The sequence below is a fragment of the Megalopta genalis genome, unplaced genomic scaffold (assembly GCF_051020955.1).
Source record: "Megalopta genalis isolate 19385.01 unplaced genomic scaffold, iyMegGena1_principal scaffold0023, whole genome shotgun sequence".
Taxonomy (NCBI): domain Eukaryota; kingdom Metazoa; phylum Arthropoda; class Insecta; order Hymenoptera; family Halictidae; genus Megalopta; species Megalopta genalis.
This window is the reverse complement of record NW_027476093.1, coordinates 2,619,235-2,642,312: the sequence shown is the minus strand read 5'-3', so window position 1 is coordinate 2,642,312 and position 23,078 is coordinate 2,619,235. Positions and strand designations below refer to the sequence as shown.

The 23,078-nt window shown below is 48.2% G+C and overlaps 1 protein-coding gene across 4 annotated transcripts in view; it reads left to right on the top strand.

Annotated features, from left to right (window-relative positions):
- The window catches only part of LOC117217765 (irregular chiasm C-roughest protein), a 263,272-nt gene that overhangs the window by 158,232 nt on the left and 81,962 nt on the right, over positions 1–23,078 (top strand). For all 4 annotated transcript variants that reach the window (XM_033465597.2, XM_033465596.2, XM_076527481.1 and 1 more), the window contains one exon: positions 12,742–13,079. In XM_033465597.2, the coding sequence (XP_033321488.1) occupies positions 12,742–13,079 (338 nt within the window). The remainder of the gene's footprint in view (positions 1–12,741; positions 13,080–23,078) is intronic.

Sequence of the window (23,078 nt, the reverse complement as noted above, 5' to 3'; positions counted from 1 at the left end):
TAATGAAAACGGGATCGACGCCGCGGCGGGAAACGGCCGAACAAAGAGAGGCCGAGCATCCCACGTCCTGCTCCGAAATCGAGAGACCGGCATGATCTGGCCCGACGTGTTTCGTTCCCGTTTCAACCACGGACAGAGCGGCCGGGCTTCAGAGATATTGCGTCTCGAGTTCTCGGCCGCGCGCGAGCCTCCGAGTCGACGGTGTCGGTGTGTCTGGCTCGCTGCGCGCGACACGCACACGTCAAGTTTAGCATTGTGGGCCCCGTATGAGGCAGAGTCGGACTACACACGGCCAATGTTGATTGTTGTGTGAGCATACAATGCAGCCGCGCTGTAACAGTCGGCCCGCTGCATCTAGTCGGGCCTGGCTCGGTCTCGCTCCGCTCCGCTCCGCTCTGCTCCGCCTCGCCCGACCACGCTAGGCTACCGGGCAAGGCGCAGGCTTGACAGTTTTCGTTGCGCCGCGGATACGCGTATGCACCGGGACGAATGCACAGTTCGTGAAAACGGTCGCGCGATAATAAATCAATTTGACCCGGTGACACGCGGCCCCGTTGTCCCCCCGCGAACGGAAAACAAAAGGCATCGTCGGAGCGCGGACCGGCCGCCGATGGTAAGAACCGTTGCCATCGGAGAGATTTTTCATAATATTCGAGCAGGACGATGGGCGCAAAACCCGAGGAAACACCTGGCCGACCCAGTTAAAAGGGGTGCGCTGCTCGCCGGCCGGCAGCCTTGAAAAACGTTCGGGGTTAATAGATATTTAATCGAAAACCGTCGGCCGGTTATGGATTATTGGCTCGAGGAGGAGTCCCGGCACGATAAAAATGATATATTCGAAGTGGTTCAACCTAGTTCGCGGGTTTTTCACGCGTCAGCTGGTCCGCACCCGATCCCGTTCCCCGTCCGCCGTAGTTCAAAAAGTCAAGGAACCGCTAATGGCGACCGGCCCCGGGAACCGTTCGTGACGGGGCCACGAATATCAGGCAGATATCCTGATTCTCTCGAATCCCGAATCTCTCCCGTGGCCCGTTGCGGCCCCGGGTCGTAAACCAGCTCCCGGATGATGTTCTGCACTTTCGTAGCCAATCAAAAATTATTCGATAGCGGCGGACTCGGGCACAGATGCCCCGGGAGATTCGCGATCCCACCCACGAAAGGAGATACCGGGGACGTCGCAATCGGCGGAACCGCGTGGCCGAGTCAATTTATTCATCGGATTATTCAAATTGAAAGGTGTACGCGAGAGAGATATTACGGTTTCGCGGTTATCGGGAGCGGCGCGACGGGGCCGAAGCGAAACAGCAGCGTTTTCGAAGATACGCTCTCTGTTTGTCTCTCGGAGGGATCCCCGTCCTCGCGATTAAGGTTTATCTGGGAACGGGGAGATCGCGCGATTAGATCCCCCAAAAATCAAGTTTTCCAATAGGGTACCCGCTTATCGCTCGATTCGAGGACGTGCCACGTGCCCAATGTTCTCGACGAGTAAAACGCTAAAAGTTCGAAGCATCGAGAGCATTTTCGCAACGCTAGCGCAACGCTCCATTGAGTAAGACAAAAATCCCGCTGGGGAAATGATGGACCGAAGTGGAACGATACCGTGCGGCTGATAACAGCAGAGTTTCGTACAATAATGAAAAGGGAAGAACATTCGAATACGTTGTTCCGTAACACCGAAGACCAAGCTTCGCGCGAGCGCCGGATGGAAGCTCGCGTACACGTTTATCCCGTACACGTGTTTATACGGGATCCATAAAACGCCCGGGCCTTTCCAGTGCCAGCCGAGACAAGATAGAGATAGCCAAGTTCCACGGCTTATGTTCCGCAGCACCTGTTTCGTCCATCGCGCAGACTACAGGCGGGGGGCAAAGTAGCGCGATGAAGTAGCTGGGAGGTGTTGGTTCGACGAGCGTCGGGATAGCAGCCGTCGGGCGTTAAATAACAGTGGGTGGAATCGAACGCGGGAATCGACCGGTTTCCGCTATCGTTTCGAGCCACATAACCTGGCCGATTCGACGATATCGTGCCGGCGTCCGTATGCCGGGGCGCATGTATACGTAAACCGGATGATTCCAGAAGCTGCAGCCGCCAGGGACTCGTATCTTTGATATTGGGTCACGCGATGACAAATTGATCAGAGACGCCGTGTCTCGGCGTCGGCTCTTGGATGGCTCGGCGACGGGGACTCGTATCACCCGATGACCCGGCCAGACTCTGTTCGATTTTCACCCGTCGGATACAGGCGTCGCGCGTCGCGTCCAACCCCCGACGACGCGTTTTACCCGCCCGGAAAAAAAACCTCGTCGCCGCTCGCGAACGGTGGTGGTACATTATTTCCGTTTCGAGAGAGTCGCGACCGCGACGGCCATTCGTCGATCCGGTATCGGATAACTAATTGCGAGCGCAGCTACGCGTCGCAACGCGAAATTGGTCGTTAGCTCGTCGTAGAATAAATTAACAGTCGCGCCGGTTAGATACGGCAATCATTATTACCTTATCGTCGATAATTTCTCGCTACGTTCCGAGAACCTGTAAGCATTTTTCGGTTCCTAACGCGTTCCGGGGAAAGGCAAAACTGGTTCGATTGCGAAATCGAGTTTTACTGGATATTAGTAGACTATTAGAACCGATGTCGCCAACGCGCCGTGGAAACCTTAATTATCAATCGTTCCCATGCGATGTAATAATTATGTACTCGCCGACGTTGTGGAACAAGTTATCGTCCGAGATACGAAACTGTACTTTTGTCGTGTTACATTTTCTTCGCCGAACTTAATTGGGAAACATGGCTTGGGATTAGCTTTGTATCGAAAGTATCGAGCACGTTATACAGTAATGTCTCTCTAATTGACGCTCAGATTGTCCACAAAAATGGACAATTTTGGAAAACGGTCGAAAGAGGTACAGTAAACTCTCTCAAATTGTCCCTCAGCTCATGTACAGTAATGTCTCCCTAATTGACGTCTAGATTGTCTCCCTAACTGACGCTTGGATTGTCCACAAAAATGGACAATTTTGGAAATGGAGATACGATTGTTCGAGCCTTGCGGCTCGTTTTTATAGTTATAAATTATCAACGATTATAAAAACGAGCTGCAAGACTCGGATAATCGTATCTCCTGTTCCCAAATTGTTCCCATTTTTCTGCACAATCTAAGCGTCAATTAGAGAGACATTAGTGCACCTGTTTATGCATCCGAATTGATTTCGCAGCCTTAGAAATAGGTCTCGTCGAAAGCGGTACAGTAAACTCTCTCAAATTGTCCCTCAGCTCGCACACAATAATGTAGAGTAATGTCTCCCTCATTGGCGTCCAGATTGTCTCTCTAACTGACGCTTGTGTCGCGCACAAAAATGGACAATATAGGAAAAGGAGATACGATTGTTCGAGCCTTGCGGCTCGTTTTTATAATTGTGGACAATTTATAACTATAAAAATAAACTGTAATTAGACTGCGGATTTCTTGCATTTCTAGTAAAAATGGACAGATGAAATACGGAGGATATTAGAAAAATGTGAGAATATTTCTACATTATTTTCAATTCGATAAAATCATTAAAAGAAGAGGTACAGTTTTATCCGTCCATTGGCTTTTGCAATCGACGAAGAAACTTTCTTATCTTTATTTGCATAAAGATCCGCGGTATAGTTGCGATGCGATCTTAAACACTATTAACCCTGTCAATAGTAATATCTCAAGGCTCTTACAAGTTCTGAGAAGATCGAGATGCGCGACTCTTCTTCTCGTTCTTTTCGCGATCATTTTACGTGGGACGATGTTGACGCGGCAGCGTCGACGGACGATCTCCGTCCGTCGAAAATTTCGACGACTCGCTCTGGTAAGCAGTCAGGCGACAAACGAGTGCGTTTGTTGAAACGCTGGGCGTCGTTGCTACGTCGCGCCGATAATTGCCACGGCATTCAGGTGTAATTGTTCGAATGAGCAGCCGGCAATTAATTATCCCGAGTCTCCAGCGAGAGTGGCAGGGTTTTATCGGTGAAACATGATCTACGGGCGCGCAGTTACATTGTACGGGCATGGTGTACCACCCAATGGACGGACCAGAATACGGCCGGAATAATAGACGGCAACGTGGCTCGAAATCGAAACCGCACGAAATCTCGACGCATGACCGCGATAAAAAGCAAAGGGGGCGTGTGATTCGGTCAATTGATACTGGAGATCATGGCGCGCTCGCTGTTTGCGAGCCCGATTCGACAACAGCCGATCGTGTTTCGATGGAACAACCGAACCTTTTGTAATCGCCGCCCGCTACGGCGCATTATCTTCGTTACCGGTCCCATCGAAACCGTTCGGTTATTCTTCCAGCCTCGACAATCGATTCGTTGCTCGAGAGTCTAACGAGTATCGTCTCCTCTATCTTGCTCGGTTCATTTTTTCGGTTCTCTCGCGTTTTTTTCCCCCGAAGCGGAATGTCGGTTTTTTTTTTTTATTTTGAGCGATTCGACGAACCCTTCGTTACGCACCGCTACAATTATGCCGGAATTCGGGACGGTAACGAACGAACGGTATGCATCGGAAATGCGGAATCGTGGCAGTAATGGTAAAAAATCGTTGATTTGCGAGCCATCGTTCCGCAGATTGGGACATCGATGTAACACGGGTCGGGCACCGCTGCGAGAAAAATACTGGCAGCGCGGCAGCGCCGTAAATTCTCGAAATTTTTGACCGTCTGACGATTATTTACCGCGCCGCCGCGCCACGCCGGGGCTACAACGTAATCCCTGAATTATAATGTTCGATCGGCTAAATAACGAATTTCCGCGGAACTCGCGCGCGTTGTTAAATGCGCCGCGGAAATTAATTTAAAGTATTAACTTTTACCGTGTTACGTGAAAAATAGCTCAATTATTTATTACTCCGCGCGGAGGAAATGATTCGCGATATTCGCCGATCAACTGGAATAAATATCGGCCGGCAAAACTACCGTAAATCGACGAATAAATAAATAATGTCCGATTCGTGTGTAATGCTCCTAAATTTCTGCGTTTAGACCGTAGTCTATGAACCGTAAACGCGAGCGAATTTTAACCCTCCGCCGGCAATATGAGCGTTTAGAAGATCTTCGAATCTCTTCGTGTAAAACAAGGAACTTGATATCAATTTAACGTCGAAGTAGAAACTTTAACAAATATTCCAGAATGTTTTCAAATTTTTTTAAAGCCTAGAACAACGAGTAAATTATGCTCGGACTTAGAAGACTCGGGCTGCGTTAGTAAAAAGATACCTTGCAAGCGGATTTTAATGAAAGTTATTGATACAATATTGTTGCGAATCACTCCGTTTCTCTCGCGTCGCGGCATTTCATAACTAATATGTATCTTTCTCTTTCGAACCGCCAACTCTTCGTTTCCATTCTCTTTCTCGCGCTTTGAACGCGCGCCGTTCTCCGGCGACAACCGGTATCGTAATTATTTGCAGTCGATTTAATTCTGCGTGGCGTTGAAATATTTTTCACTCTGATAGCTCTTACAGGCAAACGAGCGTCTGGCTGCCTGAAAAAAGGTCCATCTTCTCCCTTTCCGGGTTCTCACCCCCCGGGACATCTTTCTTCTGTCCGCTTCGGAGGTAATCGGGTCGTCGTAATTATGCGCATCCGCCAGACGCGGACATCGAATACGATTCGATCTTATGATCACGGGTTGATGAAATATATTGTTACGAATCGCTCCGTTTCTCTCGCGTCGCGGCATTTTATTTACAGTAAAGAATACAAACTATAATACAACTCGATACAATTATATTTCGGATCTTTCAATTTGAAATGTTGCTCGTTCGACGGTCCGATCTCGACTCTTCGATCGTCTATTGGTAACACTCATCCATGGCAAGCCCTATCTTCTGTTATTTTTTAAGGAGTTGTTCACAACGGGGCAGTTTCACATTACAGCGACTTGATTTGGACAAGTTGCCGTAACAATATTTTTGGTCGGAACGTTACGAAAGCCTGCTCTCGATGCCAAAGCCTGTCAGTTCGATTCAGCTCGGATCGCTTGTTACCAGCGCATTTTGTCTAGGATAGCTTGCACGATAGAGTAACACTGGTTAATGTTCATCGTAAAGCAGACGCCGCGTCGGAGGGGAGGAACTCGTGATTCAGCGGTATATTTGTCTTTCTATAGCTTGTAGATGATAGCTATTTCAGGCACGATCGCGCGGAACGAGGAATGCGTTGATCCTTCGCGACCAGGAATCCGGTTGAAACCCTGCTTCATTATTGGAACAATATTTGCACTGTCTTCCGAGGGTTCTGATGTTCTCTTATGAGTTTGGAACACAACGACATCAGCCGCAATGCAAGCTCCGTCACTTGCTCCCCGGAGATACTCGGAGAATTTCCGGAAACCGCAGCCCCGACCAAAGCGCGATAGTTTGGAACCACAATTTTTTAGCGTCGGCCAACCGGCGGAACTCGTTTCTTTGCTCGAACCGATCCTCGTTGCCCGGTTAAATTAGGCCATCGATGCGCATCGAAGAAAAACGCGAATGGAATCCGGACAACCGGCGAATAAACTCTTCCCGATCGAACATGTTTATTGCCTCGATCGCTCCTTGTCCGCCGCGGTTGTTGCTTCGAAGCTTCCAGCGCAAGAATTCGCGCATTCGACAGTCGACCATGACCGTCGTTATGTCATGCTTGGTAATTGGCTTCGGAATCGCTCGTTTTTCGCGAACCTGTACGCTAATTGTTAACCACTGGAACGCCGCTTCGCTCCTTTAAGCGATCGCAGGGACTGGAAACGGTCGAAGTTCTCCGAACGGAGATTCACTTCGCTTCGGAGAACATTCCAAAAAGTGTTAGGATTTCGTAGACTCGGCATACCGTTTACCGCGAACCTGAAATTACCGCTCGCTGCTCCCGCCGCAGCGGCGTCAGTCTCGCATTTTGATTACATACACGCCGCGGCGTGCGCCGCCTTTGTCGTTCACACCTGCGATCCAGAAATTGTGAACGCTAATCAGCCCTGTCCTCTCTCGCTCTCTCTCTCTCTCTCTCTCTCCGTCTCCGTCGACGACGATCTTAATAACCAGCCGCGACTGCTTCCGGTTTTAATTGCACAAAGGTATCGGGGATACCTGCACGACGGAGGGCGGCGCTGCTCGACGCGCAATAATCTCCCGTTTCTAGCATCGAGCAGGCTGGGGCGGGCTACAAGTTCCTAAAGCGCGAAGCCCAGGTGAACGCGTTAAAGTGCCGGTATCGATTCGAGCCGCAAAGCCGCAGCCGATCCAGGCATTTGTCAACGACGACAGGAAACGTGGCCCACATAGGACGCGTCCCGTGGCCCGAACACATTTCAAACTTTCCAAGACACGCGGAGAGGAGAGCGAAGGGCGGAGGAGGAGGAGGGCCGGGGGCGAGGACGCGGGGCACAAGCGCAATTATTATTACGGCCATTACTCGCGTGTACCCATTGAAACGGTCCGTTCGACCGGTAGCGAGTCGACCGACCCCGGGGTTATTATCCTATTGAGCTCGTAAGAAGCAGCCGGCCACGATGTCGTACGAGCGTCTTACGACATCCTCCCCTTGTCGAGGAACGGAACATGCCGCGGCAAGAACCGGCTGACTCGCTGCTCCGCGCCGCGTCGCGCCCCGTCACTCTGCTCCGCTCTGCTCCGCTCCGCTCCATTCCGAGCCGCGACTAACTTCCCGGCCCGAAGAAACACGGCCGCGACGTGTAACGAGCGGATGAGATTTTCCGAGCTTGCTGGCCTCGCCGAGAACGCCCGTCGTCCACCGGAAATTCCCGCGAGACGTAGCCAAAATAACACTCTGCTTCGATCAATCTCCGACGCGACGTTTCTCGACGTATCGTCGTTTAGGGGCATGAGACAATAAAGGCGTCGCAATTCTATTCCCGCGAAACGAGACGAATTTTCGCTCGTAAGCTATTCGACAGGGTATAATTCGGAGAGAAGGGGATAAGAATTAGAAAGACGAGACGAAAAAAGAGAGAATAGACTTCTCTTTGTACAGTAATGTTAAGATTATGTCAAGGTTATGTCAAGAGAGAATAGAGAGAATAGACTTCTCTTTGTACGGTAATGTCTCCCTAATTGTCACCGAAATTGTGCAGAAAAATGGACAATTTGGGAAGAGGACATACGATTGTTCGAACCTTGCGCCTCGTTTTTATAATTACGAATTGTCAACGATTATAAAAACGAGCTACAAGGCTTGAATAATCGTGTCTCCTCTTCCCAAACTGTCCACTTTTGTGCACAATCTGAGCGACAGTTAGAGAGAACATAACTGTACAATAATGTCTCTCTAATTGACGCTCAGATTGTCCACAAAAAATGGATAATTTTGGGAGAGGAGACACGATTATTCGAGGCTTGAGGTTCGTTTTTATAGTTACGAATTGTCAAGGTTATGTCAAAGTTATGCAAGGCTTGAATAATCATATCTGCTCTTCCCAAACTGTCCACTTTTGTGCACGATCTGAGCGTCAGTTAGGGAAATATAACAGTACATTAATGTCTTTCTAATCGATTGTCTACAAAAAACTGATTGTTGACAATTGGTAACTATAAAAGCTAACTGCAAGGCTCGAACGATCGTACCTATCGTTCCCAAATTGTCCACTTTTATGCACAATCCGAGCGTCAATTAGGGAGACTTTACTGTCATTCTTTTCTGACGAGCTCATCGATGCCTCGTTCGAACCCTCGCCAGCGAATAAGATTCCTCGAGCTTGCGTGCCTTTCCAAGACGCTGGCCAACGGAAGTTCGCGCAAGACGTAGCGAGAATAACGCCGCCGGAAGCGAGCGTTTTCCTTCTGACGCTACAATCGTTCCTTAACATCGGCTTCGACCGGCTCTATGTATAGCTGCCGTTCGAGTCTTATAGGAACGCGAAACAACAGCGAGTTGTTGCAAGGAATAGTGTACGTTTACACCCATAACAGTGTACGTTGTTCTTTCTCTAGCATCTTGTTTCTATCGCGACCGTCTTCTAAGAAAATTAATTTTTTAAGGAGTTGCTCACAACAGAGCAGTTTCACATTACAGCGCCTCGATTAGGACAAGTTTCCGTAACAATACTATCCTCCTTTCCGAAATCGTCCATTTTTATTTACAAGCTAAGAAACAATTAGGGCTAATTTATTGTACTCGTCGCGAAGAAACGGCAATAAACTAGTCTCCCTAATTGACATAACCTTGACAATCGGTAACTATAAAAACAAGTTCGTAGGCTCGAATTCGCAAGGCTACTCTTCCCAAATTGTCCATTCTTCTGCACAATCCGAGCGTCAGTAAGGAAGACATTACTGTACAGTAATTGCGCACGAAAATGGATAATCTGGGAAGAGGAGACACGATTTTTCGTGTCTTGTAACACATTTATATAGTTGCCGATTGCCAACGATTATAAAAACGAGGTGCAAGGCTCAACTAATCGCATCTCCTGTTCCCAAATAGTCCTTTTTCTGTGCACAATCTGAGCGTCAATTAGAGAGGCATTACTGTATTTCGCGTTACGACGAATGTATTCGTTAAAGACGGCTAGCCGTTTAACTGGAGCCTGTCGGAGCCTCGTCGGAGCATTTATGGTTGAGTCGCTGTTCGCGGAACGAAACGATAAAAGCGAGCGAGTCGACGCGACAATCCGAGAAAAGACATCGAACGGAATAAAGTTCGAGTAATGGTTGGTCAGACAAATGAAAGTTAATTGAGAGGTCGATGGAACGATTAGGAGAACGGTTCGTTGGCCGAGACTCGTGCTTCTCGTGCCGGCGGTCGCGAGCTTGTTCCGCCTCGGCCCGCCACGGCCCGTCGCGGCCCGCTGGGTCAACAGAGCGAGAAATTGCCGCGTAAATTGTAACGCGGCTAGGATACACGCGCGACCATTTATCGTGATCGCGGTGTCTTCGCGCGAAGATCCGACGAGTGATCTCGTTCGCGTCTCCGTTCGAGCATGGGAATAGGAAAACGAAGAATGCTCCGACGAACAGCGGCACGAAGAATCTCGACTTATCGATCGCCGCCGCCTCGGGCCGTGAATCTAATTGTCGCGCAACGGGCGAGCAGCTCCATCGACATTTATTAAAGCATTGTATTTCCCGATCGTTCGGCGTGCCGCGCGCGCTCTCCATCCCTGCCGCCCTCTCCGCGGCGTTCCCGAAGACAACAAGATAGCCGTTCTTTTTTCTCTCTCTCTCTCTCCTTTTTGTTCCCGTAAAGCAGCCCGCGTAATAATTGCCGGCAGCCAGCGTATTTTTTCGCTGCAGCGACAAAACAGCATTACCCTCGTAAAAAAGAGGTAGGACGGGAGAAAAAAAGAAGGTCTCCTCCGGCTCTCCTCATAATGGTGGCATCACGTGCACGGTTGGCTGTTCGCTCTACAGCGCAATAATAAATTGCTACCGTCGTGCCGGCTATAGTTTTATCGTCCCATTTACGGCGACGACTACCCCGGCCTCCGTCCTCCGTCCTCCGTTTCTCTCTCGCCCGTTTCCGAATCCGATGGAACCATAAAGATAAATAAGGACGGCTCGAACGCGAACCAGACTAAGGGATGTCGCCGCCGTCTACGAGAACGTAAATCAAGCTTCGAGCGGCGAGCGGAACAGAAATAGAGGAGAACGAAGATACGCGCGTTCAACAACGAACTCTCCGCGCTTTTAATGATAATCGCCCGGAATACCGTTCTCTACTGCACTGCGAGCACATTGCAAACGTTCACCCATCGTTAATGCTACCTTTATTTCGCGTTTAGATCTATCATTCGCCCTGCATCGCCGCCATCCCCAGCCCTCCCCGTGGCTCTGTTCGATCGACACACGCGCGCACACACACGCACACAGACACACACCTCGTCGCACCGTAGAGAATTCACGGGGGCGAGTCGCGCTCGCGCCACCGTAAACATCGCGCCGTTACACGGAGATTTGTGCACTTTCAGAATTCATGGTGATCCTTAATTGTGGGCCTATGTTTCAGGGGATAAATCCGTGCCCCCGCGCCACCAGGAAGAATTGTTGTACGGACGTACGATATTTAGCGCTTAGTTTATGCGTCACGGCCAGCTAGAGATAAACAGTCTCTCTGTATAAACACTTCGCAACTGCCCTTAACCGAATTTGTTCGTGCGCCATCGTGATCGAACGGTTCGATCGCGTCTCGTTGCGCCACTGGCTTTGCCGAAGAATTTTACGACCGCGATTCAGGGGTAGTTGATTGTTACCGAGACCGAAAAATTCAAATTAGGCGCACGGTTTACCCCTTCGAACGATTTTGCATTTTAAAACGTTCCGCTTTGTCGAAAGGGGAAGACGCGAAGCAGTGCTCGCGGAACAGTAATGACTCTCTAATTGACGCCTAGATCGACCACAAAAGTGGACAATTTGGGAAGAGGAGATACGATTGTTCGAGCCTTGCGATTTATTTTTATAGTTATAAATTGTCCACAATTATAAAAACGAGCCGCAAGGCTTCCCAAATTATCCATTTTAGTGGACAATCTGAGCGTCAGTAAGGGAGATATTACTGTGGTCGAATACGAAAATGTTTATGCAACTGAAACTAGATATAGTATAATACATTATACTGTACTAACTCGGGCGAGCCTAATGTGACACCCATCCTTTTTTAAAATCATTTTTTTACCGAAATATGCGTGTACACGTGTATCGAAATGCAATAATTGTATCTCCAATTGACGCTCAGATTGTCCATAAAAATGGAAGATGAGATACGATTGTTCGAGTCTTGCGGCTTTTATGGTTATCGATTGTCAACGACTATAAAAATGAGCTGCAAGTCTCGAGCAATCGTATCTCCTCTTCCCAAATTGTCCATTTTTCTGCACAATCCGAGCGTCAGTAAGAGAGACATTACTGTACGGTAATGTCTCTCGTACTGACGCCTAACTGACGCCTCAGATTGTCCGCAAAACTGGACAATTTGGGAAAAGGAGATACGATCATTCGTGTCTCGCAGCTCGTTTTTATAGTTGTTGACAATTCGTGGCTATAAAAATGAACTGCAAGGATCGAATAATCGTATCTTCTCTTCCCACATTATCCATTTTTGTGGACAATCTGAGCGTCAATTAGGGAGACATTACTGTACATGGATTTTGATACAGTGTACACGTGTGTTAAAAACGACACTGAGCAAAACACCTGAACCTTAATTACACGTGTACACGTGAACCTTAATTACACGTGTACACGTGAACCTTAATTATAAGTGTACACGTGAAACTTAATTACACGTGTACATGTGAACCTTAATTACACGTGTATATGTGAACCTTAATTACACGCGTACACGTAAACCTTAATTACACGCGTACACGTGAACCTTAATTACACGTGTACACGTGAACCTTAATTACACATGTACACGTGAACCTTAATTATAAGTGTACACGTGAAACTTAATTACACGTGTACATGTGAACCTTAATTACACGTGTACATGTGAACCTTAATTACATGTGTACATGTGAACCTTAATTACACGTGTACATGTGAACCTTAATTACACGTGTGCGCGTGAACCTTAATTACACGCGTACACGTGAACCTTAATTACACGTGTACACGTGAAAATAAGAGACGCGTGAAACAGAGATCGCTAACTATTACACACTTTCGCGTCGGTATGCGACGCTTTGTAGAACTTATTTACCACGCCCAGAATGCACCGTCCACCTTTGTATCGACGCTGTCCGCTAAAAATTCTGTTACCGTCGTTTTATAGAACGAGACCGAAGGGCACGCCGCAATCGACATCGTCTATAATCTGGCTACCGTTGTTACTGACACTGGGAACCAGGACAACGTCCGCCACGAACATGACGAACGTGTCACCCTTGGCTTCGACGGCGAGGCCGGTTACGACCACGGAAGTAGTTTATCAACGGTTCGCGATCGAGCCAATGGATCAGACCGCGGTGATTGGCAGTCGCGTGACGCTTCCTTGCCGAGTCCTCGACCAGAAAGGACCCATTCAGTGGACAAAAGACGATTTCGGCCTCGGCGCGGTCAGGAATCTCACGGGATACGAGCGGTACGCCATGATCGGCAGCGACGAGGAAGGTAAGTGAAACGAAAAGACAAAGAAATTGTTGTACTCTGTGCTCTGAAATTTCACTGAATATTGTGCCTTCTCGAACTTCCTTATCGTTAACCTTTAGGTCGACCGTTTAACCCTTCGACAGACGTGGACATCGCGTTCTAAATATTTTCTAAAATATAGCAACAAGAAAAAGAAACGAACTATTTTTCTCTAAAAAAATCCTAGTAACATTCGGCTCGATCGAATGTACTAGAAATGTTCGGTATAGCACGATTCGGTGCGATGCTGACGAAAGGAAGGCGATCTAATAAAATATTTCTGTTACACCGCCGACTCGGGGGGAGCTCAAAGCGATAATATTACGGCCCTCGTAACTCAACATCGGGGTATTGCGAGGATGCGTCAGCTTTTATTTTGGCACAGCTATTTTACGGTGAAGACATAAAGGTGGGGGGGGGGGGCGATGGAGGAAGGGCAACAAAATACCGTCGATGATCGATTTCAATAGAAACATTCGGACCCCGCAGAAGTAACAAAAAAGGAACTGCCGCGTTCCGTTCCCAATCCATCACATTCGGTGTCAGCAGATGTACGCGGGGCACAAAGAATCGCAATACACATCTAGTTTCATTGACGGGGAGGGCGGGGGCGGGGGGGGGGCGAAGGCAGACGTACGAGTGGAATGGATATCCGCCGGATGACTGGAAACAGACGTACGGTTGTAAAGGGTTGAACACATTTTCAGCCGGGCTAGAAATCGAATGAATCTCGATGGAGGTGGCTCGGTCGCGTCCGACCGACAGGTGCTATTTCCTTCGCGCTCGTTTTCCCATTTTTTCCTTTCTCCCGACGGCCACGCAGCTGCGGTACACATCGGGCCAGTTCGCGCGGGCCAAATTCAATTTCCTGCGGCGGCCTATTGATTTTTTGTTGAGCCACCCACACCTCCCTCTATCATCCCACCCCCCGAAAAGAAGGAGGCAAATAGCGAGCGGAGGGTAAATTGTCGCGCCGCGACAAAATATTTTATGTCCTCACGTGACGCTCGCATGCACGCGCGAGGTCAAACACGAGGGTCCGTTCGAACGAGACCGATGGTCATGCGATATTCATACCTGTCCGATACCTGTGTGCTTCGTATCTCGCGGGCCCTCGAACCTCTCCCTTTCTCACTCTCTCTCTCTCTTTTCCTATCTTTCTTCCTCCCTCTGTTTCGCTGGACGATGGAACTGCGAGAAAATTCCTGGCTGCAAGCTTCGTAAAAGTTTCGTTGAAAGCAAGTTATGCCTCCTAGCTATCCAGTAGCTAAGGCCAGTCCAAACGATCGATTCCTTTGTGCTATTCGATGCCGTTGCGACGACTTAACAGCCGATATGCAGGGAACAATCCGTCCCTATCCGCGTAACGTCTTTACGAGACTGCTGAGTCTGGACGCATACGACATTCTTTCGATCCGATGAAATTTCATGCTGCGAGATATTAATCCTTCGCACTCGAACGACGACTGTGCGGCACCATTGAAAATTAGCTGTATCGCGTTTTGCAGCACTTTTTACGCGGCTGAATTCTGTTACATTTAACCCTTTGCGACTCCGAGACGCCGCTGAAATTGTCACATCACGGTTCCAAGGTAACTTTTATATTATCAAAGTTCAGTATTCAGGAATATAAATTAAAAGTGTAACCGTTATAGGAGTCACTAAACTCAATTCCATATGCATAAAGTGCACTTTGTCGTACGAAAAGGAAGTCAGACAAATTATTCTAGATTTACGGTTAAAATTGCTTCGAGTGCAGAGGATTAAAGGATCTGATTTTAATTTTATTTCTAGAATTTGGTAACAAGAAAATACAATTTTGTCTAAATCAGGACAAAATGCATAACATCCATACAGTAATGTCTTTCTAATTGATGCTCGGATTGTCTATAAAATGATAATTATTTTCGAACGATCTTGGCGTAACGACGATCGATGATTTCTCTGGATTTTAGTGGGGATAGGGATAGGACACCACAAAGAAACCAGAAATTTTAAACTTTAACTTGCATAGCAAATGTGTAGGAGACAGACTTAAGAATAATAATAAACTATAATAAACAGTTAATTTTAGCGATATTTGTAGCTAAAGTAATGAGAACGTTTACAAAAAATTGATCTACACTCGCAACCACATCTGTCAGAAAATTCATCCTACTAGTCTCAGTAACTGGTCCAAAATTTTGCTATCGACCTAAGTGGACCAGTTACTGAGACTAGTGGGATGGATTTCCAGACATATCCCAAAAATCTGGAAAATGAATTCCACTAGTCTCAGTAACTGGTCCAAAATTTTGCTAGCGATCTAGCGGGACCAGTTACTGAGACTAGTGGGATTGATTTCTGAAGAGATCTCAAAAATCCGTAAAATGAATTCTACTAGTCTTAGTAACTGGTCCAAAATTTTGCTATTCACTTAAGTGGACCAGTTACTGAGACTAGTGGGATCGATTTCCAGACATATTCCAAAAATCTGGAAAATGAATTCCATTCCACTAGTCTCAGTAACTGGTCCCGCTAGGTTGACAGCAAAATTTTGGACCAATTACTGAGACTAGTAGACTTCATTTTCCGGATTTGTGGGATATGTCTGGAAATCCATCCCACTAGTCTCCGCAGCAAAATTTTGGACCAGTTACTGAGACTAGTGGAATTCGTTTTCCGGATTTTTCGAAGTGGGAAGGCATATCGTAACTTCATGTCTAGATAACACTAAAATGAAGTGTTTTTTTTTTTAAATATCAATCTTTTCCTCTCGGAGACGCTGCTTTCCTTCCATCCCTGTGATAATTATTTTCCAACGATCTTGGCGTGATGACGATCGATGATTTTTTTGGATTTTAGTAGACAATCTGAGCGTCAGTAAGGGCGTCTCTAATTGACTCCCAGATTGTCCACAAAATTGGACAATTTGGGAAAAGGAGATACGATTATTCGAGCCTTGACAGCAATTATAAAAACTAAGTGCAGCGCTCGGACAATCGTATCTCCTCTTCCCAACTGTAATTGGTAGTCACGAGTCTGGCTCGTTGTTACAGCACAAGGGAAGAGAAGATTACTGTTATCTTTTGTTTCGATCGGTAACGCAGATCGATTTCCTTTGCTACATCGTCTGATATGATTTGGTGCACCATGTATTTGAATCATGGCACCGTTGCAGAATAGGGGTTATATCGCAGCGCTATCACGTCGCTATCGCGGTACTCGTGCGCATCATTCCTAATAGAAAATAGATGATGCTCTAGATAGAATGAAATCTCGATGTGACACGCGCATGATTTATAAAATCCCCCCCCCTAAATTAATAAGTAGAAGACTGACAGTACGCAAAAATACGTGTTTCGCGAATAATTAAGATTGGCATTTATCCAAATATTTCAGTTCTACTTCGATATCGTTTATTCGGATGGCAGGAATAGGAAAATGTATAATTTTCCAAAAATTTATCGATATAATTTCGCCGCGTCGCGTAACCACGTTAAGAAACGAAGCCGACGAAAGTGCTTCATTAAAGTACAATATTTTAAATAATTACATTAAGAAAGAACACGAAGAAGGTCGATACCAGAGACCCAAAAATTAACAAAATAATTAACGACGCGTAGCGTAACGTATTAAAATATTGTTTCAACCGTCTACAAATTCGTCCGCTGAAGCGGAAATTTTATCGAGTTCCCGGCGACTCCGACGTTGTAAAAGTGGAAAATATGTGCCTGCAGCAGTAACTCGAGTCGTTGCACACAGTTGTAGGAAATTCCGATCTCAATTGACGCCGCGCCGGACGGGAACGCCGTGGCATGCGAAGCCCGCGAAAAATTCAAATCAGCCGTTCGAGAATTGTTTAGTCTAACGGCGCAATCGGAGTACAAACGGAGAAAGAGCCGGGAGAACTCGATAACGTTGCTGTATTAAGCGAGGTCGGCGACAAGTTAAATTGCCTTTCTAACGAGTTACGAAAAACGTGGGTCGCGGCGATATAACGTCCAACTCGATACGGTTATTCTCCTCGCACATTACTGGACCGCTTCCAGCCTCGGTTATTCGGAACGCGAAGGCGGAAAGGGCACGCCCGTGTGTAATCAACGGAAACGCGGAAGTTTCGTCATAATGAAGCAACTTTTCGGATCTTGATTCTTCGCACGGGTCTCCGATTGATTAATACCCGTTCGCGCGTGCACGTGGCGGCTCGTACGTATGCTAAAGCCGCCGGCCAGCTATTTAGGTCGGCATCTTTATGGGGACAAATTGCAAAGCGCGACTCCGCTCTCTCGTCGAGACGAAAACCTAATATAAATATACCGTCGTTTTAGTCTTCGTATAGAATTCGGGCTTGCTAAAAACCGTCGATGAGATTTCTATTTCACTCCAAGACCGGTAGCTGATTCTTCAAAATTTGTCCGATGCGTCTAATTAGAAGCGACGGAGATTTCAAGGTTAGCGCAGTCGCACCTTATCGCAAAATGTTGGTCGAGTTGCGATTCTCTCAACGGTATCGAATGCCGTTTGAAATTTTCGAATGTCGTGCACGGTCACCGAGATCTAGTGCGACAAAGTTGACCAATTATCGTGCTTCGAAATACAGTAATGTCTCCCTTACTGACGCTCAGATTGTCCACAAAAATGGACAATTTTTGGAAGAGGAAGTACGATTATTCGAGCCTTGCCTTATTTGAGCCTCGTTTTTTATAATTGTTGACAATCTGTTAACTGTAAAAACGAACCGCAAGGCTCGAATAATCGTGTCTCCTCTCCCAAAATTGTCCAGTTTTTGTGGACAATCTGAGCGTCAATTAGAGAGACATTACTGTACTGTTATGTGGACAGTTTGTGTGTGGGAAGAGGAGATATGATTATTCAAGCCTTGCATAACTTTCACATAATCTTGACAATTCATAATTATAAAAACGAATCGCAAGGCTCGAATAATCTTCCTCTCCAAAAATTGTCCAGTTTTCGTGGACAATCTGGGCGTCAATTAGAGAGACATTACTGTACCGGTCAAAACTACCAGTTTCACCAATTCGTGTTCAAAGCACACGAATGCGTACACTTCGTACAAAGTTACGAACTTTTTGAGAAAAAGCATCGTTTCGCGCGGTGCCGAATAATCGCGCGAAGATCGTACGGAGCAATTCATCGGCTGAGAGTTAATCTGTAAATCATAACCTTATTCTCGGCCATTAAAGATGTCGGACCAATTGGCCACTCAAGACCACTTCGCCGAGTGCGTGCGGTCTTCTTTCCTCGAATGAATCGCTGCAGCGTGAAAGAAGCGCAGGGGAACATCTCCGTAGACGCATTCATCGCGCAGACACTGGTAGCAGAAGTTCCTCTCAATGATCTTGAGTGGCTGCTTCATTTCGCGTCGACTTCAACGCGCGAGTATCCACTGCATAAACATGGCGAACCACGATATATATATACATACACAATATGTGTATATATATACGAATTAATGCAGCGCAGCTAATTCAGCGGCGCGAGTATTCTCCGTTCGGCCGAAAGAGCGTTTCGCAGGCGCTGCGGCAGCGGAAGACGTTCTCCGCCTTGTCCGATGCGATTATCAGAATCGGTGCACACCTCGAGGCAAGCGTTTTCGAGAGCGTTTCGGTGGAAACGCGGGGCTGCGCTCGCTCGGAAAAGACAGATCGACCATTTATTCGATTACCTGCCAATTAACCACCGCGCGCACCACAAAGAATTCCTTTGGCAACGCGGGCCGACCGATCTAATCGATTCGCGGCCGCAGGCTATTTTGCGTGGCGCGCTTCGTGCCGACGCGGTCGGCAGATTTAGCAATTTCTCCGTGACCGACGTGTGGCCGCGGATGTGTGTCATCGTCTGTTCGTCCTCGCGATACGTAATATCATAATATGCGCGGGGAATCGTTGCGGCCGTCGTCGCTCTCTATCCGCGCGCGCGCGCGCGGTTTAACGACCGGCTCCGTCATCCGTCTCGCCGCATCGCGTCGCTCTTACCCGCGCGCGTGCAGTCTCGTTGCCCGTCGAATCGTCGCAACGATCCGCTTTTTTCCTCGTGTCCGGGAGCTTCCGTCTAACCGTGCAAAAACCAACGGCACAAAAAGCTACGCGCCGCTCCGGGGTTTATCCGCTGAAAAATTTCCGCGTTCCGCGACGATAAAACATCGCCGGGTACACGCGTATCGGTCGCTTCCCTCCCCCCCCCCCGACTTTTCTATTCGCAGCGGTGCGCGACAAGGATTAGCCCTACAACCGATTCCCGGCGATACACCGTCTCCGTTCTACATCGACGAGTTCTGGTCGGTGGAAGCGCGCGCGTGCCGGCCGCGCACCAAATCTGAGAGCACGCCATGCCAGCCAGCCAGCCAGCCCGACCAGCTTTCGCAACAATCACGCCCGGCTACCGACGATAAGGTTCGGAGCCGGCGAGAGGCAATTTAAGCGAACGGCACCCTTAATATACTGGGTGTACCAGCTGACTCTATTACCCGGACTATTTCCTTGACTTTCGGCGAGCCGGCGAAATGAAAGCCAGCCAGCCAGCTCCGCTGCTTTTGTCACGGCAAAAATATATATTTCTCGGTATACCGATGTGCAGGGTTCGGGCTCTTGAACGAACGGGAACGATTGCTCGCCAATGCAAATGCACCCGAAAGCTTCTCCTGCGCCGCGAGTTTCATTGAAGCAGTTCGGCGTCTCTTCTTTTTTTGGAAAACCAGGTGGTTGTGTTATTGTTTACCGTGTGCATGGGGGGTCGCAAATTCTTTTGTGCCGTTTCGCGTAACGAATATTTGCTTTTTTCCGTTATATATGCGCTTTCTTTTGTTATAGAATACTGCGAAATGTTTTTGATTAATTATGCGGCAGTCTTCGATTATTTCTTTTCGTCGAGCTGCTTCCTAATTCCTCTGCGAAGGCGAGCTTTAGGATCGATTGGCAGGTTATATTTAGATTACAATTACATCTTTTAAATTAAGGGTATTTGAATACGCATCCTCGAATTAACATGTTGTCTGTTAAACATCGAGACAACGGAGTACAGTAATGTCTCCCTAACTGACGCTTGGATTGTCCACAAAAATGGACAATTTTGGAAAAGGAGATACGATTATTCGAGCCTTGCGTCTCGTTTTTTATAGTCACTGACATTCGGTAAGTATAAAAACGAGGTACAAGCCTCGAATAATCGCATCTCCTCTTCCAAAATTGTCCATTTCCGTGGACAATCCGAGCGTCAATTAGAGAGACATTACTGTACCGTTAATGAAGCCGTGACTGGAAAATTAAGATTCGTCGTGGCGATTACCAGACTGCGGAGTTTACGCATTTACGGCAAAAACGAGTAGCTGCGATTTAAGACGGCGGAAAGGACGCATCAGGAGATGCGAATTCGCAACAGGAAACAATGATCTTCACAAAAAGGAACCGAACAGCGGATGCAAGTAACTTGAACAGAGCGTCGCGAAGAAGTGAAGTAACTCGCGAAGTGAGAAATCACGATTCCCAACTACGATTTTTGTTCCCCGATCTTGGATTTTCGACGGGTACAAGGAGACAGCATAAATTTCCCAGTTATTGCTTCGCGAAAATTGATCCTCCGTGTCGCCAACTTCTTCGACGGCATCGTCGGAGGCGATATTTCGCGGGACGCGCGCACACGCGGAACGCGAAGAGCACAGACAGGCGAATTGCTCTGGCTGTTCGCGAAACGTGCTTCAATCCCGTTGATTTCCGTGGTTTCAAGGAGACGATCGAACCACCGCTGCCCGTCGATTCCAGTGGGATTAATTAATTCGGCAACGTTCCGTTGCAACGGCGAAAGAATTATCGGCGCTCGCCGGCACGAGCACCATTGGGAGCCGAGCGGACCGTAAATTTTCGAACGCGCCGAACAGCGGCGCGTGTTACACGCAAATCTGTTTTCCGGCTAATAAGAATCGGGCCGCGGAGGTCCGAGCCGCGCGGCGCCTTCGCAAATTGTAGCGGACAAATTCGTATGGTGCTCGATCGATGCGCGAAAGAACGGAGAAAATGGGGAGCTCCTCGAGTTTCATCGGCGAGGATATTGCCGGCGGAAATTCTCCCTTTACGAACCGGCCGGAGTGCAGCGATCAACGCCGTTTTATCTCCACCTGTTTCGCGCAGCCATCGAGCACGAGGCAAACATCTTTCACCGGTCGCCGCCCCGCCGCGGCGCGGCCGCGATTTACTCGCGGCAAACAAATCTCGGCATCGTCGCCTGGGAGCAGCGGTCGCGAACCGAAGATTGTCGATACAACCTGTTCGCTGCGATATCGGGGAAATGGAAGGCGAGGGTGGGGCGGCGTGTCGCGCGGCCCACAGTCTAGTAATCGCGATCGAACAGACTTAAAGATGCAAACGGCAACGGGAAGCCTCGATAACTGCGATTCTGTTTCCATCGAGATTCCCGGCACCTGGCTATCGACGGCCTCGCTCGCGTTCCTCGGCGCCGAGTTCCGGAACAATAGAGTTTGAGAGCCGACCTTATGCTCGAGTTGCTCTCAATTTGCGCGCTGTCTGCAGATTGGTAAACAGCGGCGCGGCCGCGCGAGCCGTCATCCGACGAGAGAACGGGGCCGGAAATTCGGCTGAAACTCGAAACGAGCTGTCGACACGGTCGCGGTTATCGATGCGTCGCCTTCTCGATCTCGTGTCGCGCACGCGTTCCCGATTTTAACCGGCGAATCCGCGCGTATCCGGCGCCCGCTCGCGCGTCGCGAGCTCTTTAAAACGACAAGACGCGGCGGAGCGAAAGACCGCTGTCCGGCCAGCGGTCAACTTTAAATTAGTTGGCGAACATTTGCCACTTGTCCGCTCCCCTCACGCCCCGTCCGGTCGATGTCTTTGGCGTAGGTCGTTGGTTGCGAGGAGATCCAAGGAGGGGGGGAGACGGCGATCACACCCTGCGATCCAGAGGCGCGTTAATCGGTTCAATGCCGCATCGATCCGCAACCGGACACCCGACTGGATGTTACCCGGCCTGACTCTGAGCTACACAGGGATTAGGGGGAGGGGGGGGGATGTCGAAGGAGAGGATTGTTCCGATGGCTACAATCCCCGGTGGAGATGTCTCGCGGTCGACTCGTTCGACAAATGCGACATTACTGCGATCAAGCTCCGGCTGGGAAAAAGTTGATTTCCGTGGCACGCGTGTCGAGATTCGCGTAAGTAGCGAGCTATCCGTGTTCGGATGTTTCGAAGCAGATTTAACAGGAATAATCGCGATTATATATTCCTCGGATCATTTGAAGCAACTTTTTCCTTTACAAAAATGTTCTCCGAGGCACCGTTAACGAGTTATTAACGAAAAACAATGACCAATAAGAATCGAATACGGCTGACGCGAGGCGGCCCAGCGCACGAAGCACAGTTCCGCTCATTGGCTCGGTCGCCTCGCGCCAGCCGAGCTCGCCTCTCATTGGTCACTGTTTTTCATTAATAACTCGTAAACGAAGCCTCGTAGAACATTTTCACTAAGGAAAAAGTTGCTTCAAATGACCTGAGGAAACCGCCACTTTCGGATTGCGAGGCATTTTTGGGACACCCTGTAGGTGGTCGATCGTTTCCGTTGGCATCGTTTTAGAACTAACGGAGAGGACGTTATCTTTCATCGATCTCTCATTCGATTAAATTGTCATAGTAATCGCTCGCGAAATTGCTCTCGCTTCGAACATTTCTCCGTAGCAAATTGCACGTAAGATGTATTCTCGCTGTTGCTTAATTGAGAAATTATTTCCTCGAAACGCTTAATCGCGTACGAAATAAATTGAAACATGATCTCGTTTCACTGCCGAGCAAAACGGGATAAACGAGAAAGAAGACGTTTTCTTCTTCATACGGAATAACGTGCAATTATTTCGAAATATAATATTATGCTACCGATTCGCTTTTATTACAGAAACAGGTTTTCCCGCCGCAACTCTTTTTATATCGTTCGAGCTCGCGCGGCGTTATTAGTCCGTCCAGGACAGCGTCTATT